This window comes from Suillus clintonianus, assembly GCF_016758775.1.
Source record: "Suillus clintonianus strain FC179 chromosome Unknown DEU56scaffold_1, whole genome shotgun sequence".
In the NCBI taxonomy this organism is placed as follows: Eukaryota; Fungi; Basidiomycota; class Agaricomycetes; order Boletales; family Suillaceae; genus Suillus; species Suillus clintonianus.
Genome location: NW_024539225.1, coordinates 632,075 through 646,545, shown reverse-complemented (window position 1 = coordinate 646,545; position 14,471 = coordinate 632,075). Strand labels below are relative to the sequence as shown.

General features: G+C 48.9%; 4 protein-coding genes across 4 annotated transcripts; all 4 read left to right on the top strand.

Annotated features, from left to right (window-relative positions):
- Positions 1-25: 25 nt before the first annotated feature.
- On the top strand, positions 26-4,074 carry DEU56DRAFT_763452 (N-acetyltransferase B complex non catalytic subunit-domain-containing protein). Its single transcript, XM_041350815.1, has 19 exons — positions 26-187; positions 243-328; positions 380-518; positions 576-694; positions 753-827; positions 879-1,174; positions 1,225-1,448; positions 1,499-1,650; positions 1,711-2,053; positions 2,102-2,283; positions 2,329-2,376; positions 2,424-2,580; positions 2,630-2,730; positions 2,786-2,968; positions 3,015-3,279; positions 3,327-3,409; positions 3,460-3,534; positions 3,593-3,745; positions 3,796-4,074. The coding sequence occupies exons 1-19, from the start codon at positions 145-147 to the stop codon at positions 3,907-3,909; spliced, it is 2,838 nt and encodes a 945-aa protein (XP_041215650.1). The 5' UTR covers positions 26-144; the 3' UTR covers positions 3,910-4,074.
- Positions 4,075-4,086: 12 nt separating this feature from the next.
- Positions 4,087-5,412, top strand: DEU56DRAFT_8415 (replication protein A subunit RPA32). Its single transcript, XM_041354996.1, has 6 exons — positions 4,087-4,315; positions 4,367-4,477; positions 4,530-4,675; positions 4,726-4,882; positions 4,932-5,164; positions 5,218-5,412. Exons 1-6 carry the CDS (start codon positions 4,259-4,261, stop codon positions 5,294-5,296), a joined length of 783 nt encoding a protein of 260 aa, XP_041215649.1. The 5' UTR covers positions 4,087-4,258; the 3' UTR covers positions 5,297-5,412.
- Positions 5,413-5,728: 316 nt separating this feature from the next.
- Positions 5,729-7,161, top strand: DEU56DRAFT_8512 (uncharacterized protein). The gene is made up of 4 exons (XM_041355191.1): positions 5,729-5,963; positions 6,025-6,187; positions 6,241-6,785; positions 6,838-7,161. The coding sequence occupies exons 1-4, from the start codon at positions 5,830-5,832 to the stop codon at positions 6,926-6,928; spliced, it is 933 nt and encodes a 310-aa protein (XP_041215648.1). The 5' UTR covers positions 5,729-5,829; the 3' UTR covers positions 6,929-7,161.
- Position 7,162: 1 nt separating this feature from the next.
- Positions 7,163-14,437, top strand: DEU56DRAFT_8443 (uncharacterized protein). Its single transcript, XM_041355102.1, has 16 exons — positions 7,163-7,491; positions 7,543-9,933; positions 9,990-10,728; positions 10,783-10,895; positions 10,952-11,056; positions 11,107-11,277; positions 11,325-11,600; positions 11,653-11,739; positions 11,788-11,900; positions 11,960-12,027; positions 12,079-12,391; positions 12,442-13,123; positions 13,177-13,306; positions 13,360-13,514; positions 13,564-14,094; positions 14,143-14,437. Exons 1-16 carry the CDS (start codon positions 7,285-7,287, stop codon positions 14,296-14,298), a joined length of 6,237 nt encoding a protein of 2,078 aa, XP_041215647.1. The 5' UTR covers positions 7,163-7,284; the 3' UTR covers positions 14,299-14,437.
- The last annotated feature ends 34 nt before the right edge of the window (positions 14,438-14,471 follow it).

Sequence of the window (14,471 nt, the reverse complement as noted above, 5' to 3'; positions counted from 1 at the left end):
TTCCGGCGGAACGCTTGGCGAGAAAGTTTCAAAGACTTAAAAATTCGCGTGATCACACCCAATTCGAAGCTTCTCTTGCTGCTTCAAGTTCGTTGGACCCTCCGTTGCAAACCTCTCCAGTTTAGCTAGATTCTCTCATCAAATATGTCAGAAGCTGCACTCGAACGCCAGATTCGTCCCATCTATGGTTCGCCATTGTTAATCCATATGCCAGTGCAAGTCGGGACTGACCCGTGATATAGATGCTCTGGACCATGGATCAAACAAGTCTGCTATTAATGCATGCAACAAAGTGCTGAAAAAGTATACTAATAATACTCTTGTCAAAGTATGTGCGCTAGTGTCTCTGTGCAGGCGGTTTGACATTTCATCAATGTAGGCTCTGAAAGCACTTGCATTAACGCGTTCGCAGAAAGTGGAGGAAGCGTTGGTGTTATGCGATGAGATCCTTGCTGCCGTTGTTACGGATGACTCCACATTATCCGTGATGACGCACGTTCTCAAGGGCCTTGCTAGAAGTACATCATGGTCCCTAGCTCCTCCATGCCCGTATTGAAGTCATCTTGTAACAACAGACTCCGACATGGTGGCCATGTTTGATAGTGCATTTAAGCAGCAACCACAGAGCGAGGAACTCGGTGCACAAACGTTCTTCGCTCATGTGCGAACTGGCAACTGGAAGTCTTGTCAACAGGCGAGCATTCCTAATTGTTCCTTCTTCTGTACACAACTCGAATCACATGGTCCTGAAGGTTGCAACCCGAATGCACAAGCAGTTCCAAGAGGACCGGTACGTATACTGGGCTGTAATAGGCGCAATTCTCCAGGTTCGTGTATCGCAAATTGTATTGCGGAACGTTCTGATTGTGGGGATTTAGGCTGGTGAGCTTGGCACCCCTCAAAACATTCGCACGCTGCTCTACAAATTGGCTCACCGTCATGTCACATCATGTCCAACGCCATCATACATGGCGGTGGATCGCTTCCACTTGCATCTGATCATCCTGCAGGAGCTTCAACTGTGGGATGAAGCAAATACCTTGTTGGAAAGTGATATCGGGAAGTCGATCTGTTCGGCGAGTCTTGTGTGTAATGAGACTCGTAGGGAAATCTGGCGCAAACGCGGTCTATATAAGGACGAGGGGGAACGTGCCCAAGAGAAGATCAAAAACAAGTGAGCGGACCTGATGTGCTGCTTTTGATCTCATCTAATGTGCACTTCAGTGACCGCAATTGGCTGGAGTTCGTTTCGGTAGTCGATGCCGCTTTTGCGTCAGTGCAAGGGTCCGATGTCAGCGAAGAGGGAAAGTCAGAGTGCTCCGAGAACATTACGAAAACACGCGATTTCCTTACCGAAATCGCCAAGGTAGATGGCTCAAATAACCGTTCTGCTTCATTGGCACTTCTGGAGCTCGAGAAAAACGCGTTTTCCCACGGAATATCCTCTGGTATGATCCTTGCCTTGGAATCCCCCGTGCCCTGATTTGGACTTCGACAGATGAGAGTACCCTGGTTGATATGATGGAGAACTACTTCTCCCAGTTTGGTGATAAGACGTGTTGTTTCGAAGATTTGCGGCCTTTTGTGGAACTTGGCGCCGACGCGAAATTGCGATGGATAAGCTTCCTTGCATCCCAAGAATCCTCCTTTGTATGTACTATCTTCTCATCTGGGTGTCTTCCTGTGTGCTGACCTCGTCTGGTAACATAGGCTACTGCAGGGGATCTGCAACGCGTGATAAACGTTCGGAAGTTACAACGAATCAATCTTCTGGCTTCGGATCTATCCGCAGACACAGAGTCGTCTCTGGCATCCACGTATATTGGAGAGTACATGGCGGGACTAGAGTTAGGTACCAGCTTACCTGTAACCGAACTTCAGCCGGCCGATGATCTTGCGATCCTTGTCGGACACTCGTTTGTCAGCCTCTGGACAATGACCAAGGACGAGAGCCATTTATACAACGCCGCCGTTGTGCTGGAATTCGCTTTGACGAAGAGTCGTATGTCGTTCCAGATTCGGTTGCTACTTGTACGCATATACCGACTACTTGGTATGTGTTCCTCCGCATGTTCCAAGGTGTTTACCAATAAGTTTATAGGTGCTTCATCCTTGGCTCTGGAACACTATCGTGCCATCAATATAAAACAGGTCCAAAACGACACTCTTTCCCACTTTCTTCTCACACGAGCATCGACTTTCTCCCTTTCTGCCGGTGGAGACTTGACATACCCTTCAGAATGTATCGAATCAAGCCAGATCTACGTTAGTAATTCCCAGGACGTGAGTACTCTTCCTGTAAGTTAGCATCCCTCTCATTGTTCGCAGACCCCGGATTTCATCATTCGTGCATTCACATCGGAGAAATACAGTCAGGTCAGATTTTTACACTTCTGTGCTTTCGGGATAGTTACCCCCAACAGATACCAGAGTTTGTCTCTTTTGACGACAGGCTGGAGAATTCCCTCCAACGTGATGTCGTCAAGCTTGAGCACGTTCGCATGCGAATGACACATGAACCTATCAATTCTGATCTGATAGACATGGAGCTGATAGAGCTAAAGTTCGTCTTTGATCGTTGTAAGGGCATCCAGCGTCATACATATGCATTTTTGACTCCTGTTCTCAGTCCACCATGACAACCGGGACTTTGGCATGCTACCCAACTATCAACCAGCATGCCAGCCTTCGCTGAACGACCAGACCCTGATGTTTGGCAACTCGACTGGAGTACGCTGTTTATCTATGTCGACACTTGCATTTGTTGACCTTGCTTTTCAAATAGCAAGGATGGCTGTGGTATTTCATCAAAATTTACATACGTGCTTTCCAGCATGCTAGTGATCTAGACGATATTGTCGAGGAGAAGCTACTAATTGGTGACCGGCCGAAGAAGAGCCCGGAACCAGAAGTCCAACTTCCTCTCAGGGAACGTCTAGCCATCCGAAAACCAGAGGAAGCAGCAGAGGTAGGATATCATGGTTGAGGCATGATTCACGTTAACAATTTGTCAGTTGACGCCTGATGAGTTGCAACTTATGGAATGGGCCACTGCTCTCGGTGACTGGCTCGAACCCTACCACGACTACACTCGCCCACCTCCAGCGGTGGTTCTTGCTGAGGCTAACAAGCAGAATGAGCTTAGGACTGGGCTTCCGCTCAGGGGTGTTGACCTGAAAGCCTTAAATGGCGACGCCAACGCTAATGGGCATGCAAAGAAGGCCGACGAAGCCCCTCCTGTGAAAGAACCACCTCAGGTTGTGGCACAGTTCTTCGAGCGTAAGTTCAGTCTTAATAGGCTCGCTCACTGCTCACTCTCTTCACAGATATGCATGCTCGCTTCGTGCAGTCACAGCAGAGCCAGTGCCTCCCCTCAGACCTACTACATGTAGCAACGCTCACCCAAGAGGTATACTTTCATTCGAGTTCTAGTCTGTAATTTGTTCACTTTAATTCTAGGCTTTCCTTCTATTTGCGGTAGAAACTCTTCGCTTCAAGACCGCATCTGTTGTCAAGATTCACAAGTTAGGGGCAGTAAGTGAAATGATATGCTTTAATAAGATATCTCTAAGCCAATCTCCTCACATTTCAGCTCGTGCAATCCCTCAAGGATATTCGCTCGAAGGCCAACGCGGTACTCAAGACAATGTCGAACGACCTTGTGAAGATAGGCGAGGTGGCCGGGTCGGCTGAACGACGGAAGAGCTTCGTCGAGTCTTGTCAACCTATTGCCGACTTCCCGAGGGTAGGCGTGCGCGTTCGATTATCAGATCATGTCCTGACATCATTCGTTAGCTGCACCATGACTTTGTGCTCAATATTGCAAAGAACGTTGGCGAGTCGCGCAAAAAGGTACTCGAGGGCATTGGTAAAGGAATGGTCAAAATTTGCACAAATTACGGCCAGTAAGCCTGGCTCTTCATTTTAGATACTGGCATTACATATTACTTTACACCTGCACATTGCTCCCCACTCACTCACTACTCATGCTACTGCCCACACTACGTACTTAGGTTGTCGGATGTAATTGTGACATCTTGAATTATGTCATGCAATACGCGTGACTTGTGACACTACGCGTTTTCTCGCTCCGAGTCTGCGCTCATCACGACAAGTCTGCGCACTACAACACGTTGACGACTTTTAAAAGATGAGTCAATGTGAGTAGTCTCACTATCTCTGAATACTCTGCTAATTAGAATGGGAAGTCAACGACTACTACGGGAACAGTGGAGGTGGAGGAGGCGGTGGTGGATTCATGACAGGTGGATCACCATATGGAAGCGCGAGCGGTAGCCCAGGAGGAACTGGTAGAGTATGTTGCATATCATCGTTCCAATGCTCTACTGAACTGAGTGCAATATAGAAAACCGAGATAGCCCACTCCTTACGACCTCTGACTGTCCTTCAGCTCCTAAATGCAACACAGGCGCATTCGGACGCGGAGTGGATGCTAGATGAGACGGAACTCGGTCAGGTAATTTGCATCTATCTCCGCGTAGCTAGTTGTATGGACTGCGAATTTGCAGGTCACTGTCGTCGGGCATGTCGTTTCAATACAAAGCCAAGCCACCAACAACTTATACTGGGTCGACGATGGCACGGGTCGCATCGAAGCCCGACATTGGATTGACTCCTCAATAGAAGAGAGTGGGACGGGGTCAAGTGCCATCGCGTAAATATCATCTTTTGCAAGCCGCAGTGGCAAAGCTAATGCTAGGACAGTGAGGGATCATACGTACGCGTATCCGGCACGTTGAAAATGTTTGGCAGCAAGCGATACGTGAATGCGACTCATATACGGCCGGTCAAGTCGCCTCATGAGCTATACTTCCACCTTTTGGAAGCGATGACAGTCACACTAACATGGGCGAAAGGAGCGGTATGCGCAGACCGAATTACAATATCACCAATCTGATCTTCTTGAGCAGCCCCCTCGTCCTGGACAAAATCCGTCAACAACACTTCCACAGGGCCAAGTTGCCGGAAGCTCTGCATATGCAGCTCAGTCAAATGCCCCGGCTGCGAACAATAACCAATACTCTCATTTGCCAAAGTTGGAATATGCGATCATAACGTTCCTGCAGAGCCAACCTACCAATGAGGAAGGTGTACACGTTGGTGCTGTTGCGCGTGCTGTCGGAGGTAACGCTGTCACAATTAGGTATGTTGTCTCACAAGGCGTGCTTGGCCCCAATAGTCTAACGCAGTGTCCAGTAATGCTTTAGATAAACTCATGGACGATGGCCTCGTCTTTACTACTATCGACGATTCGCACTTCAAGGTTGCTGATTGATGGACCCACGATGGTCGTGTACTTTTGACAGTGAAGGTTACTTGCGAGTACTTAGGTATACCGTTCAAACTGCCGAGAGATTCTTGAATCGATTGATGTAGTCATTGGTTCATTTCTGCACGATGAGTATCAGTATTTACCTCAAATCGGAAAGATGGTCAACATCGTAGACATCACTACACAGGGGTAGATCTTCAGAAGCTTCAACTTCATTCAGGCCCAGATCAAGGCAGTGTTGATCAGTAACCTGGAAAACGGTTGCGACGCATCTCCACCTCGCGCTCACAACGATGGAAGACTGCGAACCTTTGCTAGTGGAAATAACAGTCATCGAGCCAACTGAAACAAAAACAGTCAGACCAGTCACGGTCTACCAGGCGCTGCAGGCGGAACGCTTGCCCGGTGACGTTAAGTTTTCGCTTGGTGGGGCCAAGTTCGACAAGGCGAGTCGCTGCAATTTGAATGTTTCTCCAGTGGCACTGAAAGATCAGATGTAATTGAAATCCCTGAAGATCCTGCTTGTCGCCCATGTCATGTTACGATCAGACACCAGTGATATTCGATGTGGTTATAATCTCGAAGATGGCACTGGGAGAATATATGGGTCACACCTTAACAACGCAGGACATGAGCATGTCGCAGCGTTCTCGGCCATGGCACGACAATTGTGCGTCGTGGACCGTGGTTTTGTATTACAACACAGTTCTAATCTTTTGTCATTCATCAAGTGACAATAGTCTAGCTTGCATAATGGGCAAAATTACACAGCGTGGCCACCAAAACATGGTCGAGATTGACTCCATGACTGGGGCAGGCTATCACCAGGCTATGTATCATACCCTTGAGTGTATGAGGACGAGTTTGATGATTGAGAGACACAGAAGGCCACCAGTATGTGTATATTCAGGATCTATGATTGACGTATGTGTTCCAACTTTATGCAGGCCCACAACTTGAACACGGATGAGATGCTCGTCGAACAAGCACTCGATGGGGATGCGGCCCATGGCCAAGCAGCCGACTCGGGAGCATTTGAACAATCTTATCCGTCATTTTTTGATCTGCCCCAGAATGATGAAGGTGGAAATGTCAGCTCTCCTCCTGAGACTGTAGGGCCGTTGCCGCAGTATGGCGATTATAATGAGGGTCTGAGTTTCGCGTCAACCTCAAAGCAAGCTGCATCCCAACTTCCTACACCATTTCCCGCACTTGAGCCCGAAACTATTCATTCTGCCTTTGTTCGGGTAGCCCATCCTCACACAGTCGCGAGAACACCGAGCCCCCTTTCTTCCTTTGGTTCTTCGCTTCAAATCAGTTATCAGTCTACTCCACGAAGTTATTATGGCCAGCTCGCTCAATTGACAGCGACACAATTCGCTATCGTGTCCAGCCTCAGTCAGCTCCAGGGTGATAATATTTATGGAGTTTGGATAACTGATGTGTTCGAGCGCGTGATACAGGTGATCGGGACTACTCGGGAAGAATTCAGGTAAATAGATTGCATTCATCATCACGATAGTCCCTGGTTTATTCTTTCCTAGTGCCGACATAGAGTGGCTTCTCGAAGAAGTCTACATAGTCAGACCGCTGGACGATGGTCGCATCGCGCTCACGCCTCGCGCATCGGTCTAGTTTCATAACCTGTATAAATCAGTGTCTCACATTCCTTGGGGCAATGTGCTCATGAGGATTCATCAAACCTCCTTCAAAAGCTATTCAGGAGACGGGGAGTCCTGTTATTTGAGCTGTGTACATAACTTAGTTGCGGAGCTTGTGCAAAGTTCACTTTGAAGTCTTTGATATGTTTTTGGTACGCGCTTGGACAGAAAAGGCAACTCCGATATACCGGGTGTACTTACAGCTATACCCCCTGCATCTTTGCTGCGTGTGCCCACCTGGCTCAATACGTACTTCTACAATACTATGCAGAGCACTAGGTCATGAATCAATTTCGATCTTGAACTCACACTCAAGTGACGCCCATTATCATGTCTACTTGGTATTCTTCCTGGTTCCCTGGACTTCCGTCGTTCGACTTCTCTTTACCCTCCGCAATTCAGCGTCGGTTTCTTTCGTTCGTTCTCAAGAAGTCACTGGGACATCTTCTTAAGCCAGGGCAGCTCGATCTTCATCAAATAGACTCGCAGATAGGATCTGGGGTCGTGCAAGTAAGGGATCTTGAGCTAGACGACCAGGTTCGAGCTTTACTTTGTGGTCTAACTGTCCATGTGTTGACTATTCCAAAGGCGATCAATAAAATTCTATCAGGATCACCCTTTAGGCTCCATGATGGCTCCATATCTTGTGTAACTGCGCAAATTCCATTCCCCAATCCTCTCACTTCCAGTGTAGGGCTTTCGGTACAGTCACTGCACCTCACATTGCATGCGACTCCCCCATCCGACCCCGGCTCTCCAAACAGTGTCAACCTTGCGCAATCTGTTGCGTCAGTAGCAGAGACATTCATTCATGGCGAGCTTACCCCCCGAGAAGAAGCTACACTCCGAGAGTCTTTGTATTCAGATTCCCGACCGCCGCACGTTCATGACGAGGGTCATCACCTTCCCGGAGGACTTGATTCCTCTAACCACGCACATCATAAAGAAGAAATTGGCATTGATTCTGACCCTTCTGGGGTATCTCTATTCGCTACCCTCTTCGAACATTTGCTTGCACGATTCGAGTTCTCTGCTGTGGACACGAAAATAGTCATCGTCCACCCCGGACACTCAAGCTTCACCCTGTCAATACCCGAAATTGCATATAGTACGGACTCAGGTGTTCCAAAGCAGCAAAGTGCTGGTGATGGGCCATCGAGCAACAGTGCTCTTGAAAGAAGCCCACATAGTGGTCACATACGTACAGTCTCGATATCAGGTGTGACCATTACCTCTCGGGACATTCGGGCTACTGCACAGCGCCCTGTCGTCTCACCACGGACTATGTCGCCTGTGTCGCTTACTTCGTCCCATGTCACGCTGCACGATCATCAGCGGGCTCCTCGTCCAGTATCACCCGCGTCCTCTTATTCCTCCATCGACGAAGACACGCAGATGATGATGTCGCAGTCCATTGTTGCTCTTCCACCACGTAGTCAGTTTCGTGCTTCCCCGTCTAGCTCAGTAATCAGTAGCATGTATCAGAGCGCGGTCTCTACTACTGGCTGCGGCTCCTCAGCCATCGCACCAGCCCTTGAGCCCCTCGGAAAACTCGATACTGGACATATGCCTCAGCCATACTCGTGCGATCACACAGCAGGCAATCGAGAGTCCACCCATGTACCTCACTGGGCCACAGAAGATCTGGTTTTTTCTTTCGGTGCAGATCCTATTGTTGTTCGACTACAAACGCCGCCTAGCTACACAAATCATGACGTAGCGCACGCACCGGCCCCTGAGATAGTTTTGCCTGCTACGGAGAGCATCGTGGTCAAGGAGGACGAAGCCCTAAGTCTCAGCGTCAGTGTCGGCGTCATGTCTTGTGCTCTTCGCGCTTGTCACGTCCGCATGCTATTGGAAATGCTCAATTACTGCAGATCCAAGGATGCTGATACTCCTCAATATCCTGAGGTTACACCGAGCTCACCAATTTTTCCGTGCGCCTTGCACGCAAGTCTAAATATCCGCGGAATTGTGACCCTTTTGATCTCTGAGGCCCTAGATCAAGAAGTTCCTTCGCTGGAAGCATTCTTCCAAAGCCCACTTGTCCCTCCGAGATTACCTTCGACATACTTACGCGTATTGTTGGAGAATGTTACAGGTTCTCTTGATTTGTCTGGGGCTCCCGGAAATCAGACTGATGCAGCCCACGTTTCTCCGATATCAACCAACATATTCCTCTCAAATCTCTCGGTGTTCATGTACCACTCTTCCAGGAGTATCGATAACGACGTGGCGCAAGTTTCGTTACCCCTCCTGATTACGGATCATCATCTGCACAATCAATATATCGTCAGTCATTGTCGTCCATTTTTCTCTTCGACACCCATTCCAGCACAGCCGCTTTCCGAAGTGACATTGCCGACTTTTGAGGTGGTGGATTGGACTGCTGTGAAACTTGCAGGAGGCTCTTCAAAGCTCTCGACCTGGAGAGTGAAGTCATCCACAGGGAAGGATCAAGTAGTACACAGTCCACCGTCCAAACCATCTGCATTATCGACTTCTCCAAAGCCACCCACAGCAGCTTTGTCGAGTGAAGAGCTCGAGGAGTTGTCATCGTCCAGGGCTATTACCTTCACCGCTCATGTATCCCCTGCGACTACTCGTTCAGGGGGTTTGACCGACATCTTGCTTCGGATCGCACCGTTACACGTATTCTTCGACGTCGACATGATGCTTGAGGGCGGTGGTATGCTCAAGTTTCTTGACGAAGTCCTAGCAGTTGAAGGATCTCCTGCTCGGGACGTTTCCGACACGTCTCAAGGGCCTAGTTCACTGGACGACACTGATGAGGAGGATTCAGGAAGCGATGATGAAATCAACATTCCAGTCATGACACCAAGGCAACTCGAACGCGCGCGCGAGAGAAGACGCTTGGAAAGACTTGTCCTCGAGGACTTGGACTTAGGCATTGACTATCGGACTGGGGCACCATCGAGACAGAGACCCCACAGCAAGCGAGCCACAAACGCCAAAAAGGTAATAATCTGCAGTTGTGGGGTATATATCTGACTTATCATGCTATTTGCTTGCAGTCCAAATCCAAGCAGATGCCGCGTACAGAGATCACCATTATCCTACCTGCTCTCCGCGCTGAGGTTCGATGCAAATCACCATCCCTTCAGTCCTCCCGATCAGGAGGCATCATACTGGATGTCCATGACGTTCAGATATCTAACAAACCCCTCAACCAAGAAGCATCGACAGTCAGATTCGGTGATGGTGGTGAATTAAGGAGACCCAGTGTCAAAAAACTGCCAGGACAACTCTTGAGTGGCCATATCAAGGGAGTTGTTTTATCCTACGCGCGCGCAGGAGATTCAAAGGCGCATGCCTTCATATCGCTTGGTTCTTTACCACGAACGGATGACATTCACCCTGGATCGGCTTCGTTGCTGTTGTCAGAACAGGCGCTGGACTCACTTCCCATTCGCTTTCAATTGATGCAACTGGCTCCATCAAAATCTGCTGTATCTTCCTCGGCACATAGGACTTCCATCATCGTTAACGTCCCATTGGTCAACGTCGTCCTTGAAAAGCCAGTGTTCGATGGTTTGCAAATCTGGGCTGATAGTGTCGCGCAAGCAATCACCGCCGCCACAGAGGAAACAGATACTGAAGTGGCTCACAGCCGCAACCCGAGCATGATTGGCAGTAGGTTTTTCGCCAAATCAAGGCGCGTTGGGAGTCGTGGTAGTGACGAGAGCAGCTTCGGCACAATAGCGTCAACGCCGAAACAAAGCGAGACGGCTGTGAAAGTGATCATTGCCGAAGGTAGAGTCAATTTCGGCTCCATTTACTGCTAACATTGATATATTCGAAATTCAGCTCTAGTAAGAATACTGACATCCCGTTCCCAATCTTCCGTGCCCTCGATTCGTCCTTTCGATATATCCGCCTCGGACATTGACGTCCTTGTTGAACTGAAACCTGATGGCAAGGTTTGTGGACCGGCAGATATATATTTTAGAATTCTCACTTCGGTTCTTTCAATCAGGACGAGACTGTCATAACCTCAAGCTTGATGAACCTTCACGTCGGGGAGGTGTCGCCTAAGTGGGAGCTCGTACCTCTCCTCGTGCTGACATTACCTCGCAGTCTGGTGCGTTATGCAGATTATTTGTTGTAGATGCATCCCTCATGAAAGTCTAGTCCTCTGTGCCAAGGCCGATGGTAAAGGCTCGCTTCGCTTCGCTCGTTGTTCCCGAAACTGGTGCAAAAGAGACCAAGATACGGCTGGCTCTCTGGGGCTTCACTTGCCATGTCTATCCTGATCTGCGGTGGATTTCGGATGTAGCTCAGTTTATGAAAGCACCACCGGGGGTAAGTGCGCCCTCTTCGGAGTAGAATAGATCAATAATGTTCTTCAGGTCTTCGAATCAGTTGTTCCTTCCGAGCGAACCTCTCTTTCTTTCGCAATTGCAGATGTCTCGATCAAGACGTATGCCCCTAGCCACCCTGGTGCTGCAGTCGTGTACATTGGCGAAGCCGAGCTAAACACCGAGCTTGCTGGTAATTCCAGCGAGTTCAAGTTCAAGTTGCTAGTCCCTTCCTTGTCATTCTTATTGGTCGATTCCATGGCCGATGCCCTCAATGGTCCAGGATCCGCCAACACAAGCGGAGGATCCAGTCTCAACTTGTGGAAGGTAATTTCTCCTTCAACCCACAAGTAAAAAATACGATGACGCTCGTTCACAGAACTTTGGGTTTGCATCGATCGCAGATATCGGAGATCTGGACCTTGTGTTTAAGACTGACAACGCTTGTGTCCCTCCGAGCGTCGGCGTAAGTCATAGCATGCCAATTTAAGTCTCGTCTCTCAATCAAATCTAGGTACTTGTGAATCGAGTCAGCTTGCGGGTGCACCTATGTGCGGACACTATAGCTGCGTTAACGGGCTATATCGGTGACTTCACGTCCATACTCAAGCCCCCATCTCCTGTGGAGTACGTGATTACCTTGCTAAACATTCAGCATTGCAGTGTCGCTTACAATCATCCCACAGACCGGCGGTGTCTAGCAAGAAAGTTCCCGCTTCCCTTGTTCATCGTCCGCCTGAGCAAGGCATGATGGGTAATTATTCTTTTGGCAGAACATACGAGGGTAGCTAAGTTTTTGTTATAGCATCTCTCGACGAGCAAGCTTTCAGGCGGATTCCTGATGTCGGTAATGCAGCCGATATGATCAGCGATGACTTACCGACGAATCTCGACTACCTGGACGAATCTTTTGGTTCGGCTGCTGGTTTGCGAGAGCTTCGGGACGATGACCTAGAAGACTTCGATGTACAAGAGGACGGCCGAACGACACCGGTAGCTGGGGAAACGGGAGTTGTTTCCAATGTGGGAGGAGAAACAATCCGCATCATCAAGCCTATCCGTCCTATCGAGCATTATTATGACACAATTCCTCCAGAAAACACGGGTGATCTTGCTAGGTAAGTTTTTGCCTTTGACTTGTATTCTGTATAATCGAGTGATTTGGCAGTCTACGTGACACTATTCTCCGAGTGCGCATCCATGACTCTGACATATCGCTTTTTCTACACGACGGTTACGATTGGCCCCGCACACGAAAAATTGTGGAGCAAGAAATCAAAGACATGCGCAAGAAGTTAGCCAAGATTAGGCAGCTGATTTCCGCTGGCCAGACTCAAGACCCTAGTGTGGAAGAGACAAGCACGATGCTGTTCAACTCAATTCATATTGGCCTTGATCAGGACTTTGATAATCTTGATCCGACAGCCCTTGTCGCCGCCATTGATGATGAACTCGACGAAAACGCGGAAACAGAAAGCCACAGTTCTTGGCAAACCCTCCCTTCAGCATCACCTGGACAACAACAGCGAATACCCTCTGCTCGCATTCATGGGCGAAGATTGACAAGGTCTAAGGGCCCAAGTATCGAAATCAGACTAATTGGCCTAGATGCTGAAGTCGATAATTATCGTCGTCGTCCGACAGATCCGCTCATCTCCAGGACTCTCGTTGTGATAAAGGATGCTGAAATTTTGGATCACGTCAAAACGTCCACCTGGAGAAAATTCTTGACCGAACTACGGTCGGACTCTCGAGGCAATATTCGTGAGACGGACTCCAGTATGGTTCGCGTCGAACTCAAGACTGTCCAACCATCTCCTTCCCATCCCTCCCAAGAAACACGTTTACGCGTGAGTACTTCTCAAGTTTTTGGTGCGACAGGGCTGAGAATATGTCACCACAGGCCAAACTCCTCCCGTTGCGACTATATGTTGATCAGGATGCACTCGACTTCCTGAAGAAGTTTTTTGCCTTCAAAGATCCCGACAGTCCGTCTGCACCTGTTGATGCTCCTAGCGAGGAGACATATATTCGTATGTTCCTGATTCAACGCTGAATGGACAACTGTATCGAACTTTATTCGCAGAGCACGCCGAGGTCTTCCCAATTGATCTCAAGCTCGATTACAAACCTCGACGCGTAGATTACCGAGCTCTGCGAGAGGGAAAAACGATTGAGCTCATGAACTTTTTCCATTTTGATGGCGCGGAGATGACTTTGAGACATCTGACTTTGCACGGGGTACGCGCTGTTTTGGCACGCTTGTTCATGAATTAACTGGCCTTCATAGATTACGGGTTGGCCCCGGTTTTTTGACACAATAAACGACCTCTGGACGCCAGATGTCAAGGCAACCCAACTTGTGGATGTCATTTCTGGCGTAGCACCCATTCGTTCTATGGTCAATGTTGGCTCTGGAGTAGCGGACCTCGTCTTGCTGCCTATTGCACAGTACAAGAAGGACGGACGCATCGTCCGTGGTGTTCAAAAGGGTACCAAGGCATTTGTACAGTCAACTGCAATGGAGGCGATCAAACTTGGAGCTCGGCTTGCTACCGGCACTCAAGTCATTCTGGAGCAAGCTGAAAGCGTGCTTGGAGGCCAGTTCAAGGATTCCATTACGACCGAAACGTTTCACATACCATATGATGACTCTGGGGACGGACCGGATGAAGAATTAATCAGCAGATATGCGGCCCAGCCCGCTGATGTTACGGAGGGAGTTCAATCAGGATATCGCAGCTTGCAAAGAAACTTGCATTCTGCTGCCCAAACAATACTTGCTGTTCCCATGGAAGTGTATGAGAAGTCCGGAAACGAAGTGAGCAGTATATAATATTTGCTCAATGCCGAGCTGACATAGAATAAGGGTGCGGTCCGAGCTGTGGTGCGAGCTGTCCCAATCGCAGTCTTGAAGCCCATGATTGGTGCTTCCGAAGCAGTCGGCAAGACTTTGATGGGACTTCATAATACCCTCGATCCCAACATTCGCCATGAGAATGCGGCCAAGTACAAACATCGCTAACATTCTGCTCACGCACTGTAATATATCATCATCATGGTTGTATTAGGACCTGTATCTCGTGGTGTAGCATCCCCCATCATAAGCCTGTATGCGCAACTTAATATTTCATGCTTTCACCGTGCACGCACTGTTCCTCTGCCTCCAACGGAGTGTTACATGAATTAGTGAAGGTA

What these genes read in the sequence shown, in the direction of transcription:
- DEU56DRAFT_763452 (XM_041350815.1), top strand. Translation starts at nt 145, where the DNA reads ATGTCAGAAGCTGCACTCGAACGCCAGATTCGTCCCATCTATG. An exon ending in TCTCAAGGGCCTTGCTAGAA is followed by an intron (nt 519 to 575) that starts GTACATCATGGT and finishes TTGTAACAACAG; the next exon opens with ACTCCGACATGGTGGCCATG. An exon ending in TTCCCACGGAATATCCTCTG is followed by an intron (nt 1,449 to 1,498) that starts GTATGATCCTTG and finishes GGACTTCGACAG; the next exon opens with ATGAGAGTACCCTGGTTGAT.
- DEU56DRAFT_8415 (XM_041354996.1), top strand. Translation starts at nt 4,259, where the DNA reads ATGACAGGTGGATCACCATATGGAAGCGCGAGCGGTAGCCCAGGAGGA. An exon ending in ATGAGACGGAACTCGGTCAG is followed by an intron (nt 4,478 to 4,529) that starts GTAATTTGCATC and finishes GCGAATTTGCAG; the next exon opens with GTCACTGTCGTCGGGCATGT. An exon ending in TAACATGGGCGAAAGGAGCG is followed by an intron (nt 4,883 to 4,931) that starts GTATGCGCAGAC and finishes CTTCTTGAGCAG; the next exon opens with CCCCCTCGTCCTGGACAAAA.
- DEU56DRAFT_8512 (XM_041355191.1), top strand. Translation starts at nt 5,830, where the DNA reads ATGTTACGATCAGACACCAGTGATATTCGATGTGGTTATAATCTCGAA. An exon ending in TCGGCCATGGCACGACAATT is followed by an intron (nt 5,964 to 6,024) that starts GTGCGTCGTGGA and finishes TCATTCATCAAG; the next exon opens with TGACAATAGTCTAGCTTGCA. An exon ending in ACTACTCGGGAAGAATTCAG is followed by an intron (nt 6,786 to 6,837) that starts GTAAATAGATTG and finishes ATTCTTTCCTAG; the next exon opens with TGCCGACATAGAGTGGCTTC.
- DEU56DRAFT_8443 (XM_041355102.1), top strand. Translation starts at nt 7,285, where the DNA reads ATGTCTACTTGGTATTCTTCCTGGTTCCCTGGACTTCCGTCGTTCGAC. An exon ending in AACTGAAACCTGATGGCAAG is followed by an intron (nt 10,896 to 10,951) that starts GTTTGTGGACCG and finishes TCTTTCAATCAG; the next exon opens with GACGAGACTGTCATAACCTC. An exon ending in GTGTCCCTCCGAGCGTCGGC is followed by an intron (nt 11,740 to 11,787) that starts GTAAGTCATAGC and finishes AATCAAATCTAG; the next exon opens with GTACTTGTGAATCGAGTCAG.